This window comes from Phanerochaete carnosa (assembly GCF_000300595.1).
Source record: "Phanerochaete carnosa HHB-10118-sp unplaced genomic scaffold PHACAscaffold_7, whole genome shotgun sequence".
Lineage (NCBI taxonomy): Eukaryota > Fungi > Basidiomycota > Agaricomycetes > Polyporales > Phanerochaetaceae > Phanerochaete > Phanerochaete carnosa.
Window position 1 is genome coordinate 528,060 of NW_006767634.1, and position 19,626 is coordinate 547,685.

A 19,626-nucleotide genomic window follows, 5' to 3' on the forward strand; every position below is an offset into this window, starting at 1 on the left:
TACCTCCCAATCGCATGCGAACGTTCGATTTAGAGACTCGTCGCAAGTACAAGGCTTTAGGTCACCCCGGGGGGAACGCTTTACAACGTTCACAGACGAGACGAGCGGACAATGTCGGGAGGGTCTGGACAACATTCAGATGCGTCCCCTGTCTTTTCGACGCTGGAAGAATCCAGCTCAGCTAGTGAACTTCAAGCATGCTGCTCATCGCCGTTTCGGTCGACGGCCACGCTCCAAATTCGCGATCTCCAAGCTGATGGTCCAAATCGTAGCCTATACGACAAGTGTACGCAGCGGAACTCGCCACTCGTAGAGCCATGCCACTCTTTGAGCCTCAGGCATTCGCACAGCTGATCAACGAGTTCATCAGCGACCTCTTCTTCACAAGCCTCGTCCTCGGTCTCGCAGCCGCGTTGTTCGACGATCTCCTCAAGCAGCGGCACATGCGGTGGAGCTCACCACTTCCGATGCCGCACAAGAGTGTGCTCGTGTGCCAGAGTCGCCTCGGGCGCAGAAGACACGGAACGTGGAGGCAATAACGGCAGCAACACCTGCGCTGATCGATCTCACCATGGTCCTCTTCTTCGCCGGCCTAGTCGTTCTCCTATGGACCCTCGACGTTGTCACCGCTGTGATCACCGTTGTCGCTTCAACTTTCCTGCTGGTCGCCTCTGCCTTCACTATCCTACCTCTTATCTTCCGTTGCATTCCCTACGAACGTTTCCCCGCGTGAGTTTCTCTCGTATGTGCCTTTGTACCGTTTGCTTACTCTCACAACAGAGCGTCGTGACCGTGCTACTGTATGCCTTTGGTGTCATCGACTGCAAGGTGTTCGAAGCCGCAAACGCCATCTCGCCGCACTAGGGCTGGTGTAATATCCATGGTTGTACGGTTTGTAATGACAAGGAACGGATGCGCCGACTCTGACCGCAGAGCATCAACTCTCTCGAGGCTCACCGTACGCGCTTCGCCGCGCTCCTCCATCTTGTTCAAGCCAGCGGCGTCCTAATGAACACCAGGACCTTATTCGCTACGGCCGGCGTGGGCGCGCTATTCGGGCGTTCCTTTCCGCGGGAGACCCAACGGCTCGCGCACGGCCATCTGGTTAGGCAGGCTACCCGTCTGAGAACCCCTCCACTGCTGCCGCAGCCGACGGAAAGCCACCCGCGTCGCCACAGGCCAAAGATCCTGGCTTGCCGGTGGCATCGGGTTCCACACGCCTCTCTTCATCACAGGCGGGACGTCCTGTCCTATTCCATCACTCTCTACCAACCGAAGCCGCCTCGTATCGTCCTACCCGTGGCCAGCTTTATCTGCTGCGCCCGCTGCACCGGCGCCAAATGATAACGATCCAGCAGCTCAGTCGAGACCAACGCCTGGCTCGAGCACGACCGAGTGCGACGAAATGTTGCTCACACCATCTTCTGCCTGGTCGTCGGCGTCGCGTCCTGTGTTCTTGATACCGACCAGTCATGTCTCGTACGGATCATTCGACGGCGACGAGCGCCTACGTTGCAAATGTCTTTGCAGACCGGCCTCGCTCCTTTCCTGAAAACGAAGAGCGAATGCGCCAGCCGCGGCGCGAGCGAAAACTGTGGACAGGCTGAGGAGACGGGAGGCAACAGTGGCGGCGTCGTCACGCGGGTGGCGGAAGAGGCCGACGCTACTACTCCGGAGGTAGACCTTGTCGACCGTACTCGGACACAAGAAGTGGAATGCAGCTTGGTCTACGAGCACAGCTTCCCAAATAGCTGCTCGGGTCTTCGCCTGCATCGCCGACGACGACATGTCCGGTGCTTGTCCGACGTGGTCAGCTCGTCAGAGGCAGCTGGCACTGGCGATGTGCTGAACCCTACCACCGGAATTCGTGCTGAACACGAGGCGATGACCTGGCACACCACGCCTAGCGCGGCGCGATGCCTGCCGCGGCAGTGATCTCCAGAGCGCAAACCAGGACACCCAGACCTGCAAACGTGACAGATTCGCCCGTCGATGCCGTACGCGGGGTTCTCTGCGTTCTCGACGAGCCGCACGCGACACTGTCCAGCTCTGACGGTGACTCGCAGGCTCTTTCGCTTCGCTGGCCGTCCGATCCTCGATTCCGCGCACTCAATCTATGCCAACCGAGGCAGTAGCTAAACAGACTCATCGTGGCAAGATGCGCTTACGTCTTCCGGCTGGTGAACTAGCAGCGCGACCTTCCAGACCTCTGCGGATCATCCGTGAAGATAATACTCGACCCTGGCACAAGTGCCTTTGCACGAAAGTAAGAACAGCACCTTCGCGCGCCAGTGAGCAAAGCTGATTGTGTGCAGGTACGCAGAGCTGGCCCAGACGGAGGGCGCCATGAAGCATTCCGCATTCGTAGCGAGATGTCACGCGAAGGAGACGGCAGGGCGATATCTGAAAGAGCTGCACTCCCTGTTCCTGGAACGGAAGATTTCATTCATATGTGGACTAGGGAGATGCGCGCACAAAGCTCTGCAGTCGCCCGCCCGAGTCTGTGCTACCCGCGCTTGCTTGTCCGTACGTTATTGCAAAGTATTTCCAGGTTCTGAGTCAGTCAGTGTGCTATCGGGGCCGCCATAATACTCGCACGTGTTACCACCGACTTGTCGCTCAGGACTTGCTTTGTATGATTTGTAGACATCTCTATGGCCGTGCGGCATCGAAAAACCGAGGACATCGCCTCGCACAGCTCTGGCATGCGTCACTCTGAACGCAGCAGTGCTGGCGCCGGACCGCCCAGCTGCCGCATTTTGGTCAGGAGTCCTTGCGCAACCGGCTCTTCCAGATACGTGTCTGGTCGATCTCAAGCTTGACCCACGTCGGCGCGCGAATGTGATGTTCGGCAAGGGCGAATCCACTTGATATCGCAGAAGATGACTGGGGGTCGTTGTTAGATGACAGGAGAAACGGTAGATGGTGAGTAGAGCATACTATCTAGCTCCTGCTCCAAGTAGTCTGGCGCGTGTGCAGATGCTCAGACTTTTCCGGCGGAGCGCATGGCCAACTGGTCATCTTCTCCGGAAGTTAGCTCTGGACCCTCATCCTCATAATTGCGCCCCGCACGTCGCCGCCTCATGGTGCCGGGCATTTTGAAGGAAGAGTGAAACCTAAAGCTCTCGAGACGCGTCCGAAACCGCTCTACCGAAGCAGCCGGAGTTGGAGAGTTGCAATATGTTTCTACGCGGTCTATACTGGATCGGTTATAATAGGGATGCTACCAAAGGCCCAGTTCTATGTACTCTAACCTAGCTACGATGAGGCATCTAGTAAAAGGGGCAACGAGCCACGAATACTGGTCAGAAGGAGAAAGAAAGTTGTTGGGTATGCCGAATAGAATATCACAGAAAAAGAAAAAGAAAACCCCCCGAATCGACCATGATCACAAGCCACAACTAGTCGTACAACTGAACAAGTCCAAGAGAATCGTAGCAAGCCATGACACCTCCATCATCGGGCTGGGCGCATCTCAATTCCTGCGCTCCCCTCGAACCGTCTGCGCTAGAGAGAAATCGACAGTGGGAACGCCCTCGGCGTCCAGCTTCTGCAAGTTGGGGGCCGCCTTGTTGCGCTCGGACGCACGATCAACGGCAGAACACAACACCTGTACGAAGGATTGTACGTTCTCTTCGGAGAGCATGGTGTAATGCTCGCCGGCGACATCCACAAGCTCCAGGTTCGCGCAGTAGTCCTTCCACTTCATCATCCTTTCCGACATGTGTTCCTCACGCGTGCCCATAGAAGGCAGCGGAGCGGCACAGAAGACAGTGACCTCGGTATCGCCTATGAGTGGCGACAGCTCGTACGTACGCCCAAGCACGGAAAGCGAATGCGCGACATGCATCCAGGTTTTCAGCTCGCTAGTGGACATCTGGAGCTCGCGGAGTCGTTTCTGATCTGTGCGGGGGAGCAGCCAGTCTAAGATCTGTTCACCGTTCGTCGGCTCGGTGGACAGACCAGAAAGCTCGGGAAAGGCAGCGTACAGCTGGGACCTGGTCGCTTCGAAGTTGGGAGGATCAACAAGGGCGATGAACATGCACAGGTATAGCAGCATCTCCGGCCAGGTGAGTTCGTACATGCGAGGCCTAATGATAGGCGGCAGGTCGAAGATGCCGAGCCATGCGACGCGCTCACCCTTGGCCTCTAGCGCCTTGGTGATCTCGAAGGCAATCACTCCCCCGAAGCTGTATCCGGCCAGATAGTACGGACCCGTAGGCTGGCGTGCCTCGACAGCGGCAAGGTACACACCGACCATCTCTTCCATCGACTCGAAAACGTCTTCATTCGGGTCGAACCCGCGGGCGCGAAGGGCGTAGAGAGGATAATCTTTGGGCATCGCATGAACCAGATTTACGAACACAAGGATCTCGCCGAATCCGGGATGGAAGAGGAAGATGGGCGGCTTGCGTCCTTGGGGACGCAAAGGGACCAGTGGGATATAACGCTGGGCCTCCGGCTGCGACCCGACGTTCGCCTGCAGCTCGCGAAGGCAATCGCACAGCTCGCCGAGTTCGGAGTGACGCAGCATAGCGATGATCGGAATGTCTTCGATTCGTAGCTCACACTGAAGACGGTTCTTGAGCTGGACCAGGTGCATCGACGTCATGCCCAGGGCAAACAGATTGGAGTCGCGAGTGATGTCGGAACGCTGGACACGTGTAAGGTCTATGACGGCTTCGAAGACGGCCTCTTCGACGGCATCGTGCGGTCCAACCTTGGTAGTCGACCCGTTAGAGAGCGGCAGTAAGCGATGTTCCAGCGCGGTATGCTGTCCAGCGAGGTAAGCCGTCATCAGAGCCGATCGCGAGACCTTCCCAAGAGCCGTCTTCGAGAACGATTTCCGGGGAAGAGGAAGGACGACATGGGGTGCTTGCGAGCACATCACGATGCAGCACTTGCGAATCGCGCGATTTGCTTCGTGAATAGTGGCGACATCGATCTCGCTCAGCTCGTCCTCAACGTGAATACGGTGCTGGTAGAACACCGCGTACGTGTCGGTATCGCTGTCGGCCAGGCGCATGGGGCAGACAAACACGAAGGAGCGCATGACGCCGTCGATGCCGCTGTCCTCGACGAAGTGCTCAACGTCAACGCTCGGGTGCTTGACACCATTGATGTTGATCTGGTCCTTGTCCCGACCGACGAGGTGCAGATCTCCGCTACTGTCCACCATCGCGCTGTCTCCGGTGATAAACCAGCCGTCAGCAGTGAACGATCCCGTTGTTGCGTCGACGTTGTTGTAATACTCGCGGAAGACAGTCGGGCCCTTCATCTGCAGTTGCCCGGGCTCGACTGGGCCACATACGTCGCCAGTGTGAGGCGAGACGACGCGCAAAGTGATACCCAAGGCGCACCGACCCAAGGATAGATACTTCTCTGCCGATGCGTTCTCATCGCGTACAACGGGACGAGTGTTGTAGACACAGCCAGCCTTCCAATTCGAGACGTGAGCTAAGGAATACTGAAAGCACTGAAGAAGAACTTACGGCAGTCTCGCTCATGCCGAATCCAGCCCGTATTACGTTACGGCGGGCACCAAAAGACTCGAGGAGATCGGCAAATGCGATGGCCGTGTTGACCGGCACGGCTTCTCCTCCCGTAATAAAAGCGACAAGCGTGGACAGGTCCAGGGCTCCAGGCTCATAGGGCGACGCCGCGACGTCGCGACAGAGTTGAGCCATGAGAAAGTTCGGACTGAAGGAGTAGGTGATTTGATAGCGACTGCACCACTCGATCAGGGCGCGCGGGCGCTGAATGACCGCCGACGGCGCGACATGATACTGGCTGAAACGGACGCTCATGAGCTCGGCGAGCTAGGCTGGACAATGAAGCAGAAATACCTCGCGTTTGCTACCATAGCATGTATGTGAACTTCTGTGACACACGCGACATGATCAAATGCAATCCAGTTTAGGAACACCGAGCTCGACGTTGTCCCGTGACACTTGGCTTTCCCGCGTACAGCAGACAAAATGTTGGAATGGCGAAGGGGAACAGCTTTGGAGTTTCCGGTAGACCCAGACGTCAGCATGAGACAGACAATATCGTCTGAGGAGCCCGATCTGGGATAGAATGTAGATGCAGGATCGTTCGAGTCACCGGCAGTATCGAATGCCGAAAGGGTCTCCCAAGACATGGTCCGCAACTCTGGTGCAGCAGCTTTGATGCCGTCTGCGACTGTCACATCATCTGTTATGACGAGTGGACCGTGGAGAAGGCCCTGTAAATGTGCGAGGAATGCGGCCCTGCGGGACGGATCCGGATGGAGCGGAGGGAGGGGACATATGGTGATACCAGCTGCTCGCCACAATGAGCAGAATTCGTGATCTGAGAGAAGGAGAGTTACCGAAGCAACAGGACCAGAAGAGTCGGATGTGTCGTTCATGGTCCGCGAAACTTGCGACGACAATGTCACTACCGGGCTTCAGCCCAGAGGCTAGCAAACGCCGTGAGCCACGAAGAGCATCGGTGTACAGGTCGGCGTAGGTGACCATCCCCGCAACATTTCCTTGCTGGTCTAGAAAGCGTATCCAAGCGGTGTTTTCTTCAGCTCTAGAGGCGAGCAGCTCTTGGAGCGTGCGAGGAGTGTCCGACATGGTGCCAGTGGTAACGAGGACGGAGATCGCTACACAGTGGGTATGCTCACATCGCCAAAGAGACCCTGGTTATATATGGCTTGCATATCTCTGCACGCGCCAAACGCGCCTTTCTATCATCGTCTTCCAATGCGCCAAGCTGGTATGTCATCAGCAAATGTACCGCCCAGTCAGGCTGTGCACATATCAGAAAGGCGTACCAGAGAACATCTTCTTTCCTGAATCACTAAAGGGTCTTCCCTGACTCGACGAAACACCGAAAATTTGCTAGATACTCACAGATTGTCGCGGCGAAGATTTGGGCGTTCGCAGTCTACGCGGGCGGCAAGCGCACTATCCATTCACTTGCAAAATCAGTCAAAAGCTGACTCTCGCCTGAGAAGAGACTGAAGCAAAAATTTCACTTTCCACTGGTTTTCCTGCGTTATAGATCCCTTTGAGCTGTCTCGCACCAGCTTTTCTTACCTCAATCTGCCCCGGCGTATAGCCGAGTGAGATTGGTCCTTGTTTCACTATGTCTTCTCAAGAAGGGAACCACGCTTAATATCACCTGCGACCCTGTGCAAGGCACCAACAGAGAGCAGTACTACGACGAACATCTGTGCAGTTCAGCATGTCGTAAAGCTTGCTCGACGTTATAATCCTGTTAGACCTGCATATGCCGAATATCGTTCAGAAAGTCGCGAAGTTTGCAAATGAAGAATAGCTGAGCATTACTTTTCCGGGGGTTGGATATTGGCAGATGCCCGTCTCACAGGGCCCTGTGCAAATACGGACTTCCCTCGCGGACGCCACCTCAAAGCTGGCAGGGCCGTCGTGTTCAAGCGATGGTATCTTCACGTTCGTGCGGGTGCTTGCTTCTCTTGAGCAGGGCTGCAGCGATGGCCCTAAAATCTAGACAGAGTAGTAAGTATACAGCGGGCCCTTCAAGTAGAAGTGACTCCAGGCCCCAGGGTCAATCGAGACCAACCGGCAGCCATCACTGGAGTACGTTCGCCTCGCCCGCCTCGAGGCGTCGCTTGTGAGGTCGGTAGTTGCAAATTGCTTCAAAATGATAGATAGACCTGCTCCTGATTTTCTCCCAATCTAGCATTAGATGTAGACCAATTTTGCCGTGCCTGTCAGCAAAATATGCGTAATTTCCTCAGGCCCCTACATATAATGTATTTTCCTCCCATCTTCCACATATTATCTAGTGCCTGGAATGTTGCTTTGTCGAGCGTCGTGTCACCAAGACCATTGCTGCCGAACGAGTCCTGACAATACATGAGTGCAGACTGGAGATACGCAACATGCGGTAGCGTAGGTAATCACCGTGTTATCCGGAGCCAATCGTTATTTGATTCATGTTCATAGCGTGTACGACGGGCATCTACGTAAATCAGTATGCCGTGAAACCGGCTCGAAACATCCTTTCATATTTGCAGAACGCCGTTATCGCTCAGAAAGGCGCGCTTGCAACTGAAACAACGACTGGGACATGTCTTTCTAGAGATTGTATATCGCAATGCCTGTCGCGATAGCTGATGAGTCCGATGGCAAATCTTTTGTAGCCACGCTGGGCACGTCGGAAATTACGGGCCCGGGGAATCTGGTGTGGAAATGCCTGGGATACATCTGAGACATGGCGAAACCATCACGTTCGAGCTCACAGCCTGGCAGTTTGCGCGCCTGCTTGTTTCCCTTAGCCACGGGTGAACCCGCAGGTATGCATACAGGCGTGCTGAGAATGCTCGTGAGCTAATCAGTCGCATTTCAGTTGCATACGGCTTACCGCTACACTGTGACGAGCTCTATGAGCCTTCCGCTCCGTGAGAACGCCACAGGACTCACGACAGAACTTGTTCTGCAGGAAGGCGATAGAATTGATGAAGTACGGCTGACGCCAGTTTACACAGGCAACCCTGTGATTAGCGCTTTTATAGTGGCGTGGGGTGCATAATTTTCGTCGGATTATTAGTAGGAGACCGACGAGGTGTGCGGGCAATGACGCATGACGGAGGGATCCAGGCTCTCCTTGAAGGGACACTAAGAGGTCGCGACAGAAGATTCTGGTGACGCAGAAGTTATAGAGCTCGAATTTGCTGGTATGTTCTCGCAGGTGGGCCAATATGCTGCGAATGACTAGATAATCATGGAGGGCATGGTTTCCCCGAGGCGGCCCGATCGCTTTGCAGCGTAGCGAGGCAAACGCATCTCTCCCCTGTACTGAACTATGTCACTCACGCGCTCTTCGTAATAGATCAATTACGCAGAAAGCATACCCTCACCACGTCGTTGTCTGTCTAGATGGTACCACTGATAACAAAATATGCCGGATCGTGCGAGTTATGGGCAGCAATCGTACCGGTGGCATACCCTCCGCTATCACGGCCATCACCGGGGAACGTGACTGCCGCTCCGGCGCTTTGCTTCTCGCTACGGCGGCTCGGCGGCCACCATTCACCACTATTAATGTTACCGATGGCGAGTTCCTCCTTGTGCGCACAGCTGAGAATCTTCGAGCCTCATCCAAGCAGCGCGGGACCCGGCTCTCGTTACACACCCGATACTTCCATTCACTTCGAGCCGAGTCGTCGACGCGACTGTCTGCTCCTGCTTATGCTCTCTGCATGCAGCTCCTCGTCCGCGCGACGACCTTAGCTTCATTACGAAGTTACTTCTACCCACAGTGCTTCATTAGTTCGGCGATGTCTTCTTCTGGTTCCGCAACAACAGGGAAACGTACCATGTGCCCATCGACAATACTATCTGCCAGATCATATCAGCTCAATCCTTCTCTCCATGGCCACGAGTCTGCTTTCCCTCTTGTCAACTTTGAGAGCGATTCTGGCAAATTATTTGTTGAACGGTTCTCACCCATTGAAGATCACTCGCCCTCGCCTACCAGGATCCCCCCCGGTTGGTAGTTAAAATTTTCCCACTCTCGATCGAGTACTCCTCTGGCCCAGACCGTTTTGTCATGATCACTCTGTCTACGTGAGACGCCTCGAGCCCTGATCCTGAGGTAGGCTAGCTATTACGGGTACACACCCTGCTCTAAATCGCGCCAGCACGAGAGAGACCCATGCGCCCTGTTCTTTTTCATCTCTTCCCCTCAGCGGCTCCACATTGCCGGGGTCATGATTTAATAGCGCTCAAGCTTCAAGATCAAGCTCAGCTGCCGTTCCGAATATGCCCCAGATTGCGGCGACATGAGCCAACCTTTGACAGATGCACGCTGAAATCTCATCAAGCTTGTAAGAACAAAAGTGGCCACATAGCAGAGCTTTATCTTTTCTACCTGCTTCACCTACGCGAGCAGTCAGTCGCTTGCCACAGAACGTGATCACGCCTGAAAGTTGATGGGCGAGCAATCCCAAAGCCGAAGACTGAGTCCACATGTGCCGGTGCGGCTTGCCATCGCAAGATCTGTCACTGCTCCGGTCTGGTAAGATCAACTCCCTTTCTCCACTGCCACTGGCCTGACTGTGATGATCTTAAACATACCGCACTATCTCCCTAGGGCTGTGGTGTGGTATCGCTGGATTAGTAAGTCTGTGTCTCCTCCGATCGTGGTGGTTATAATCACGCTTCGATGCTTCTCCCACATCACCATCTGGTCCGTCCGATACCATCTGTCGGGTAGGGCATGGCTATGCGACTGTATCACCGGCTCTTCGGGAGGTTGCCTCTGCATAGGGAGGTACGGGTTGCGTTCCTTGGATAATGTATAGAGAGCCATCGGCTGACTACTAAGCAGATAAAATCTATCATTTGTATCACCTACCATCAACAAAGCTCTTGTTATAAAATACTATGGGCATACGATACCAAGTCCAATATCTAAAATAAACTTTATGCACTCGACTCGTTCGCTGCAATTGGTGAGGCGGTGCTTTGCACATCCCTTCTCATCATTGGCGCCACTGCTCCGACCCGACTTCCCACTGCGCTGCAGCGCTTCTCGCACGCCGCTAATCGCGGAACGCAGCACAGCCATAGCAATTTATGAACCCTGCAACCGCCGTCAACTTAGATCATGGCACATATATATACATTGGAGAAACGTATGCCATTGTGCTACCAGCTCTCAAGAACAGCCGGCATGTCTGACCCAGCCTCGTCAACGCCTCTACCTTCGCCTCCTCTGCCTTCATTGGATCTCAACAACACGCTCGGTGTGCTACTTATCAGTACGCGAGCTTTGTTTTTGTCAGATGTAAACACGTACTGACTGATTTGGCAGCCGAGATCCTGATATCAGTGTGAGCATTACATTTAGTCGTGAGTCGATTAGGCTTCTCTGACACTGTGATTGAAGGCTATTTGGTATCGCCTGTGTGCAAGTTTATATGTACTTTCACAGTAGCATCCGTGACAGCTCCCGCATGAAGGGAATAGTGCGTACTTTCCTATCACTTGCCGCTTGCCGCCAGTATTTACCAATGATTTCAGGTATTGTTTCTATGGTATGTTGTACGAACACTCTAATCTCATAGCAGCAGTGCTCACATATGTCTTCAGGATTCTTGATGGACTCCATCTCGCGTTCACCTCACACGGTATATACCAATATGCCGTAATGAATTTCACAAATCCTCTTGCATTAACCCAGTGCCCATGGTGCGCACTCTACCAGGGACATTTCGTAAAATTTGTTAATCCACATGCTTCTGTGTTAGGAGCTTTTCAGCTGACATGGTCTTTGCGGTACGTATTACCCACTTATTCCACAGTGCAAACTCTAACGCTGTGAAATAGGAGCTTAGCGATTTCATTTTAACATCGTACGCCTTCCTTGAAGGTCTCTTGTACCCCTTTCTGACTACATCCTCAAAACACAGTGTCTTCGCGTACAGGATCTACAAAAGTGCGCAAACAGTCGGCTATTAGTTGTGCAGATATTCATAGTGACAATTAGTCAGCGGGCATATGTGGCCGCTCATCTTCATTGTGCGCATTATCCTAATTTTACCGTGATTTTATCGATGACATGCTAAAGACATCCTAGATGCCACCTCAAATCGTTAGCCTCAGTAGGTTTTTTTTACATCCCTACCGCTATTTATTTTTAGAGCTCACGATCACCATTCTTGTAGCTGCAGGCCTTGGTATGTATCATTCTGAGCTGCAAACGTACTGACCGTACCTTTAACACATCAATCAGCCATTGCTGTACTAGTGTAAGCTCAACCACGTTCAAATCCCCCGCCGACGCCCTCGCTCATTGACTGTATCAGTCGCAAGGTTCCTGACTATGGAGAGCTGGATAAGCGATACGCAGTGTGTGAAATATTCGTTACGCCTCTAATTCCTGGTTCTGACACCGCTGAAGTGGATCTGGGATACCATGTTCTGTCTCCAGGCAGTCGCCGATTGTGCTATCGCCGCATCTCTCAGCACAATACTCGTGAGGCGTCGCACGGGCTTCAAGCGGTGAATTTTTACCTATAATATTTATTGTCACTGACGGGCTCACTGTAACTTCCCAGGACTAACTCGTTGATTCGCGTCCTCATTCTGTACACTATCGGTACATGCACTCTGACAAGGTCCGTTTTCGATTGTGTTGCACAAAAATAGCGACTCTCAGACCAGAATAGCTCTGTGTCCGTTGCTTCTGTCATCACAGTACGTGTGTGTTTCTGTGGGCGCATGCCATAAAGCTGACCGAGTGATAAGTGCATCTCTGCACCTCACAACTTCATATACTTCTCCATCGGCACACTCTTGCCCAAACGTCCGTCTCGTTCACCTCGCTCCACCTTGGCTCCGCATTCTGAATCTTCTGCACAGTAACGATGAACTCCCTGCTCGCTCTGCTCAACTCGCGCGATGCTCTGCGCGAAATGCATGCCGGTCAGGTCGTGTCCGTCCATTTCTCGAAGTTCGCCAGCATCCTCAAACGCTCGGGCACGTCGGATAATGCAGGGGCGGCACCGGTCCACATCTCAGACCACATATCCCAGGTGCTTGGATACTGCTGAGGGCTTTCATTCATCCACTGACTCTGCTCCTGTGTAGGAGATCATCGACTCGGACCTCTCGGCAACCGCTGACATTCTTGATAGTTCGTTCGACTCGGAGTCCCAAGTTCCGGGAGATCGTGCAGTCTGAGTTATGCGGGAAATGAGCTCATGGGAACATGCTCGACCTCACCATTTGTTCTTCGGATTGTTGGTGCTCGTGAATATGCATGTAAATTATTAATCGAGCCGTAGTAAATATTAGGACGTATACCCCAGAATATCACCCTAACATTATCACCGTTTCAATCAATTTTTGAAGGTCTTGACGAGCTCTTTTTCATCTTACCAATCGAAGCCCCAGCCGGCCCGCCTGTAAGTCGCAAGGTCATGGACTGAGGCGTACGCCATCATTTGATTGGCGCCTTCGTCGTGGCGTGGGCTGAACATCTGGGCGGTCGCTCCTAGCGGAATCTCGGTTTTGACTACCAAGGCTAGTGCGTCTGGGCGGTCGACTCGTTCTAGAGAGTAACTGGACCGAGTACGTGATGGCGCCACCGAGCTCGCTCAAAACATCCTTCACCGAGCCTCTCATCGAGGTCAGCTTGAAGTTACTCTTCGCTTGCAAATTTCCCGAGGCCGCCAAGACTCACCCGGGCCGCAGGTGCTTTGTCTGCTGCTCCATTCCTTCAGACATCGCCTTAGCAACGGCCATCATAGTATATGCGAAGCCGAAGAAGAGGCCGCCGCTCCACTTTCCAATCCACCAGGGTTTCAGACGAGGTGAGTTCTCATTGCTGTCCAGTATGAACGGTAATTGACAGACTCCGTATCACGACAAGCCATACAAGTACCCTGCACACAGTGTAGCGGCGGCTTCCGTATCCGGCCCCGCGGTTCGTGTTCCGAGGATGTACTGTTTTGGAATCTGTGAGCAATAGCGACTCTATTCTCCCACGAACCATGTGCACGTATCCGACGCCATCTCAGCTAGCTGTCTCTGGCTGTCTTCTTAATCATTGCCAGTACCGCTATCCTGCGGAATATTTTGAACACGAGTATGTATGTCTTCCTGACGTTTATTTTTAACGCCACGACCATGGCACTATACAGTCCTTTGAGCCGATAGCCACAAGGATGGAACTAGGCAGGTGCAGTATTCTTATTATCTTAATTTTTCTGTCAGCTAGGAAGCGAATAGGAACCTGGATATCTCGTTAATCGCTGTCAGGGCCCAGCATGGTCGTTCTTTATTTCATTTCCGTCTCCCAATGGCTTCGTATACTGATCTGAGCTGCGCTTTACAGGGTTTGCCGCGTTCACATGCTATCATGGTAGTAACAGCCTGCTCGGGTGTCCAGGTCGTGTTGAAACGCTCTTTGCCTTGCACAGACGCCTGTTATTACGATTCAATGGCGCGGCACTTGGCACTAAAGATGCCGCGCATCTTGAGGTGCGCGTCGCCTAAGCTTTGGAGTCTGTTCCATGCGCCGACAGCAGGCCTGAACAGTCTCTTACAAACGCTCTAGGAGCTGTGTTTGTGTCGTAAACTTTACAGGCATCCCCTCTCTTCGCTTCCGCCATTGACTTGATTTCAAGCATCCGTTACAGGTCATGGTGCCTCTCCCGGACTACTATGCCGTCGTCTGATATCATTCGGCGCGGAGCGAAGCATTGCAACGTCATTTTGCGGGAAGCCCCCAGCTCCAAATCTTCCAGCGACCGTCGCTCCGGCCGTATCAGGTCGGGCTCTGTTGCACGAGGCGTGCGAGTAGGGAAACATTGCAGGATGATTAAGTTTCAGGTACGTGGGTTACAGCAGTATATATAGCATATCGAGCTCATGGTGGAGGCATAGGAATCCCTCGTTGTAGCAGTCCTCGAAAGCCCACGACAACTATGTCCGAGCTAGCATCGCCAACTTCCACTCCGCCTTCTCTTCAACCTGTCACTTTACATTTTGATAATACGCTTAGCGTCACCCTTGTTGGTGCGCAAACGTCGCTTGTCGTCAATAGCGCTTCGTACTGACGAATCAAGCAGTCGAGATTCTGGTGGCGATGTGAGTATCCTCGTAATATTGTGCATAGACTAGGTTCCCCGACACCACGTGTCACAGGTTGTACGGCATCATCAGCGTGCAAGTTTATAACTACTTCTACGGCGGCCCTCGTGACGACCTTTTTCTGAAGCGAACTGTGAGTACATCTCTGCCGCCTATTTTTCATGGCCAACAACGGATACAGATATTTTTCCTGTGGTACGTCGCATGCAGCTGCTGTTTGATAACAATGTTTATGCGTATACTCAGGATACTCGAAAGCGTTTACGTCGCGTTCAATTCTGGTACGGTCTACTACTTGGCTGTAACGAATTTTGTGAACCCTCTCGCCTTGACGCGGGTTCCGCGGTGCGTTCTTTATCGAGAGATAGAAAATATTCATGCGCCAACTCACGAAGTTATAACTCAGGAGCTGGGTAGCTTCGATGCTTTCGGGTGTATGTGTCATGCTCTCAATTGACCATTTATAGGCTGAAATTTACCGACCAGTATCTCATTGAGGTCACTGTCACTTGGTACGTCTTCCGGGTAATGCGCCGGTTCTGTGCAGATTTGATTTTAGTCATGCCACACGAAGTATTTTCGCATATAAAATCTACAAGCGTACGTACGCAAACGACCCTTTCAATCGCAGATGGCTTATGAGAATGATCAGTTAGCAGACTTATATGGCCACTGGTATTCATCGTAAGTTATCAGGTGACCTATTATTTTACCATCCTTATGAGGATAATACCCTAGGTACCAACACAATTCGTCAGCTGGGGTAATTTTTTCGAGTCTCATTGTTGGTATTTGAACCTTACCATCTGTTCTCGTAGTGGCATCAATCGGTGGGCATCAGCTTGAATCATATACATTGAGACTGTATCTTAAACATGCAGCTTAGCCGTTGCCATACTCGAGTGAGCCTTTCTCTCCATTTCCCCGCTTCTCCTACTGCACCACTCATCGACTGCAGGCTCAAGTTTCCGAGCTATCAAGAGCTGGAGCAGCGATTCGCCGTGCGCATGCCGCTCCTTTCAGACTTTACCTTGATTCTAAAATACACGAAGTGGGTTTGGTATACCGTTTACAGCCTCCAGGCCTTCACAGACTGCGCTATTGCGGCTACACTCTGCACGATGCTTATCAGGCGTCGCACCGGCTTCAAACGGTGTGTCTATTCCTGGAAATTCGGAAAGTTCTGAACGAATTACCGCTCCACAGAACTAATTCGATCATCCGCACGCTCATCATTTACACCATTAACACATGTGCGCTGACTAGGTATGGTGATGATTATCTTACGCGGCTGCAGTTGTGATGACCTTCTGTAGCTCTGTCTCCATTGCTTCTGTTGCTACGGTGAGCGCTCTCCACCTGTGCGCGGGATTACGCAGCTTATCGGGAACAAAGTACGCTGGAATGCCCCACAACTTCGTATTCGTCAACTTGGCAATAGTACTGCCGATGTGTCCGTCCTGCGTCCTATCGTCGGCCTCTGGTACTGATGCTTCGGCACAGTGATATCGAACTCCTTGCTTGCGCTGCTCAACTCGCGTGACGCACTGTACGACACGCACGCCGTACAAATCGAGTCCATCCATCTCTCAAGACTCGCAGGAATTATAAACCACTCTGCTCCGTCGGGCGGTACACGAGTTGCGCACACACACGATGAGGTTGCCAAAGACCGGGTGCGTAGTCACTCATAACTGTGCTTGTACTTCTTCCGACTGTGCTCTTTATGTAGGAGGCTGCGGAAATTTCTGACATCGTTGGAGCCCCAAATAGCTCGTGCGATTCGGAATCTCAGGCATCGAGGTGGGCCGGAGTCTGAACTCTGCGCAAGAATGAAGTTTTGTGCATGTTTCTGCCCATTGTTCGCCATCTGTGTTGCAAGTGCACATCAAATATGCATTCGATATATTGGCTCAATCGTAGTGAATAACATGACATATGCTCCATCATATTTGCTTTGATGTTCCGGCACTACATCTGCCAAGGTGCGAGTATTGACGAGTTCAATCGTTCTTATCCCTTCGAAAGCCTTATCGACGATCCTGTGCACTACATAACCACTGAATAAATGCACCTGCGAAGACGCAAACACGCAGGCCCAGAGAAATGTGGAGCGGCTTGGTCACGCTTGGTGAGTACCTGTGCTTAAGTATTGCTGCCGTCGCCACCGCCTAATTTTGGGCGACGCACGGACTATCCTAACGTACATGCTGAGGCCAAATTTTACTGAGCTGATATCGGTTTGTAGATGGTAGTTGCTAATTGAAACAATAAAGCCTGGCATTATACTGTGTACATCTCGATTCTGCCGAGCAGTGAGAAGAATGCACCCCGCTCACCACAAATAACGCTTACCTGCTTCTAGAGCCTTCTTCTTCATAAGAGAACACAACACCATCTTCAACAAGCGTCAAGCCAAGCAACACCTGTAGTTAACCAGAGTCGCACGAAAGGGCGCCCGCATCGCCGCCCAGTCCGCGCCAGTCAGGTCAAACAAACCAGCCTTTTCCCGCACCTCGCGCAAGTACTCCGCGAGCCTGGGGTGCTTAAGCTCTGGCGCCTCGTCCTGACCGCGGTTCTGCGCAAGATCGAAATCGTAGATGACGATGTGCCCAAGGAAGGGAACATGCGCGCACAGCCGAGAGCCGCCGACAATGCTCCAAGAGCTGGGCTCGCAGCCGGTCTGCAGCGTCAAGGTGTGCATGCCCCACTCTTCCCAGGGAACGGGACGCATCGTATTACTCTCGATCGACGGGTCGTGAAAGCGTGTGGTGAGGAGATGCAGTGGGATGATGAGATAAATGCAGAGCTTAAAGTATGGATCAAGGGAGATGAGGGCGATATTTGAATGGGGCGTCCAACGGAACCGAGTATCCGAAGTAAACGGGGTTTGCTTGCTGCATAGACGAGTCCGCATCCTGGCTGTATGGAACGCTGTGCGGTGTACATGCTGTTTCGGAAGGTCGAAAGCCGCCACCGCTAGTACGGATTTGTCAGTGGAGCATGCACTGACCTGCGGGGCATAACAGTCGAAGACCATGATTCTGGAGTCGCCAGATGCGACCTGCACAAGGACTAAGACGTGCCGTGCGTCCATGAATGCGAAATCCTTTACGCGTAGATTGCTTGTGGTTACTGTCATAGACTTGGCACTCACATTGAAGAATACTCCCACAACGAGATCTCTGCGGACGTACCATCAGAAGCTCGGCACGCTTCCAGTCCCAGACCCACAGATTGTATCCCTCGTGACTGTATGATAACATCGCAATCATGTCGGCATGCACCAGAAGCCGTTCAGACCCGCGCTGGAACGCATCAGTGTATGTGTTGAGCAATGCCCGGGACTTTGCGAGTGGGTGTGTTTCGCCTGTCGTGCACGATAAAATGAGCAATTCAACTTTACGGTCGTCGACCGATCTATATCGATCCAAGTTAATTTTGTCTTGTCTTTTACAAACCCACGGACATGTACTTTGGAACGATCACGAGCAGGTCCTGGTCGTAGTCATACGCGAACCGACGGCTCGAGAATTCGGGCAAGTTCTCAAGTGTCCAGACTTTGAGACCGACTCCGCGAAGCTTTGATGGTGGGCGAACAAAGCGCAAAGAGTTGTCGTAGCTCCGACGTGAGGGTTTGATGTATGCTGGGCGCAGAGAAACAGAGAGGCACGTTGTCGGAGATCCGCTACATTCGATTGTTTGAACGGTGCTGGCGTGTCCAAAGACCCTCCAGGCCCTGTGCCACTCTTTCTGAATTTCAACCTTTTCGTTCAGTGCGATATTCCGAAAAGCAGGCCCATCGACCGTGGACATGCAGTACTGTTCTATTCTGTATTGCAAGGCGGCCGAGTTCTGTACGAGGTTGCGAGCGAATCGGGAGACCTAAGACATCCCATCAGACAATTGATATTGAACTGCGATAAATATTACTGAAATCATACACTCTGAAAGCGAACCATGTTCTGAGCTGGTACGTTTTCGAGATTTTTCTCCCAAAGCTCGACCGGAAAGGCCGTGTAATCCACCATTACGAGATTGCCTTCCCAATCTATCTCTGAAATGATTGGAATGAGGAGTGCTTTCTAGACCTGATTATTGCGTGCGAGCACGTCTGGACTCTGGACTCCGGAACAAGCATTCTCCTCGTCTCCACATGATACGTCACGTGATGACTCTGGCGTGGGAATCCGCGCTCTCGTTTGGCCTGCTTAAGTTGCGACCATGGTTGGAACTGGCGATACACTCTTCTTGGCATACAGTATGGAAAAGTACTGCTCGAAGACTTGTATGCTTGCGAAAATGCGGAGTGTGCATCCACTTCGTGCTCGAAATTTATGCTCCACCTCGTCATTCCTCGGCAGAATCTTTGCGCATTTTGGCCAAAGCGTTTCATCGCAAATACTCGGCCTTTGTGAAGAAACTCGCCGCCTCTGTACTCTTCATACGCCTGCTTTAGCCTGAATGGCACCACGGGCGTCTCGAGCTCCAGCGTCTTGGGACTCCGCGCTGTCCCGGTAGTGTGCGTGGCGCTCTGAGTCCTTGCAGGTTGCGATCAGCGCGCTCGGTGGGAACGATGCGTTGCGAAGCTGATTATACTACAGATCACCGGCCGGTGTCAGCACTGTCCACTAGGGACAAGCCAGGGATGGCGGTAAAGTGGGTAGAGATAAGAGCCTGAGGACAGGCGGACTTGTGGCACGCGTCGGCCCGCGACGGATGCAAACGCGGGGGTACAGATGGTTTTGAGCGAAGCAAATTTATCATCGCGCGCTCAAAAACGAAACGGGGTACTTGTAGTACTTCACACTAAACGTGTGCTACTTCAAACAATTTTAATGCATTCTCTGTTGCATTAATCGCCTGCATGTGCCCGGAAGGTTCATCCTAAGATTCCTAACGTCCATATAGATACTCCGGGCCCAGTAAGATAGACCCAGTTCAATTTCGACGAGTGTCGTCACAGTGTGACGGTCACGTGCATGTCGCGGAAACGCGCGGCCGCGATGAT

At 52.7% G+C, this 19,626-nt stretch overlaps 5 protein-coding genes across 5 annotated transcripts; 3 read left to right on the forward strand and 2 right to left on the reverse strand.

Annotated features, from left to right (window-relative positions):
• The first annotated feature begins 1 nt into the window (after position 1).
• Positions 2-755, forward strand: PHACADRAFT_259235 (uncharacterized protein). The gene has a single exon (XM_007397724.1). The coding sequence runs from the start codon at positions 572-574 to the stop codon at positions 731-733; it is 162 nt and encodes a 53-aa protein (XP_007397786.1). The 5' UTR covers positions 2-571; the 3' UTR covers positions 734-755.
• A 1,541-nt stretch (positions 756-2,296) lies between these two features.
• Positions 2,297-6,500, reverse strand: PHACADRAFT_147389 (uncharacterized protein; the record flags this gene model as incomplete). The annotated part of the gene is made up of 4 exons (XM_007397725.1): positions 2,297-5,437; positions 5,493-5,790; positions 5,847-6,303; positions 6,353-6,500. 4 exons carry the CDS (start codon positions 6,498-6,500, stop codon positions 3,476-3,478), a joined length of 2,865 nt encoding a protein of 954 aa, XP_007397787.1. The 3' UTR covers positions 2,297-3,475.
• Positions 6,501-10,689: 4,189 nt separating this feature from the next.
• Positions 10,690-12,827, forward strand: PHACADRAFT_210804 (uncharacterized protein; the record flags this gene model as incomplete). The annotated part of the gene is made up of 19 exons (XM_007397726.1): positions 10,690-10,777; positions 10,831-10,849; positions 10,906-10,984; positions 11,040-11,053; positions 11,109-11,207; positions 11,267-11,294; positions 11,346-11,371; positions 11,429-11,454; positions 11,506-11,539; positions 11,598-11,620; positions 11,684-11,695; positions 11,752-11,767; positions 11,825-11,867; positions 11,920-12,020; positions 12,077-12,136; positions 12,188-12,215; positions 12,267-12,324; positions 12,381-12,553; positions 12,609-12,827. The coding sequence occupies 19 exons, from the start codon at positions 10,690-10,692 to the stop codon at positions 12,699-12,701; spliced, it is 1,020 nt and encodes a 339-aa protein (XP_007397788.1). The 3' UTR covers positions 12,702-12,827.
• A 1,575-nt stretch (positions 12,828-14,402) lies between these two features.
• PHACADRAFT_210805 (uncharacterized protein) lies at positions 14,403-16,546 on the forward strand. Its single transcript, XM_007397727.1, has 13 exons — positions 14,403-14,540; positions 14,594-14,612; positions 14,670-14,748; positions 14,797-14,810; positions 14,862-14,960; positions 15,022-15,049; positions 15,102-15,127; positions 15,574-15,768; positions 15,822-15,881; positions 15,932-15,959; positions 16,011-16,068; positions 16,119-16,291; positions 16,348-16,546. The coding sequence occupies exons 1-13, from the start codon at positions 14,450-14,452 to the stop codon at positions 16,432-16,434; spliced, it is 957 nt and encodes a 318-aa protein (XP_007397789.1). The 5' UTR covers positions 14,403-14,449; the 3' UTR covers positions 16,435-16,546.
• Positions 16,547-17,025: 479 nt separating this feature from the next.
• On the reverse strand, positions 17,026-18,646 carry PHACADRAFT_99025 (uncharacterized protein; the record flags this gene model as incomplete). The annotated part of the gene is made up of 5 exons (XM_007397728.1): positions 17,026-17,142; positions 17,221-17,760; positions 17,813-18,035; positions 18,091-18,500; positions 18,560-18,646. The coding sequence occupies 5 exons, from the start codon at positions 18,644-18,646 to the stop codon at positions 17,026-17,028; spliced, it is 1,377 nt and encodes a 458-aa protein (XP_007397790.1).
• Between the last annotated feature and the right edge of the window lie 980 nt (positions 18,647-19,626).

Excerpts from the sequence above, each read along its gene's own strand:
- PHACADRAFT_259235 (XM_007397724.1), top strand. The coding sequence starts at position 572 with ATGGTCCTCTTCTTCGCCGGCCTAGTCGTTCTCCTATGGACCCTCGAC.
- PHACADRAFT_210805 (XM_007397727.1), top strand. The coding sequence starts at position 14,450 with ATGTCCGAGCTAGCATCGCCAACTTCCACTCCGCCTTCTCTTCAACCT. Across the intron at positions 15,050-15,101 it reads TAGCTTCGATGCTTTCGGGT|TATCTCATTGAGGTCACTGT; the intron begins GTATGTGTCATG and ends TTTACCGACCAG. Across the intron at positions 15,769-15,821 it reads CGTCGCACCGGCTTCAAACG|AACTAATTCGATCATCCGCA; the intron begins GTGTGTCTATTC and ends ACCGCTCCACAG.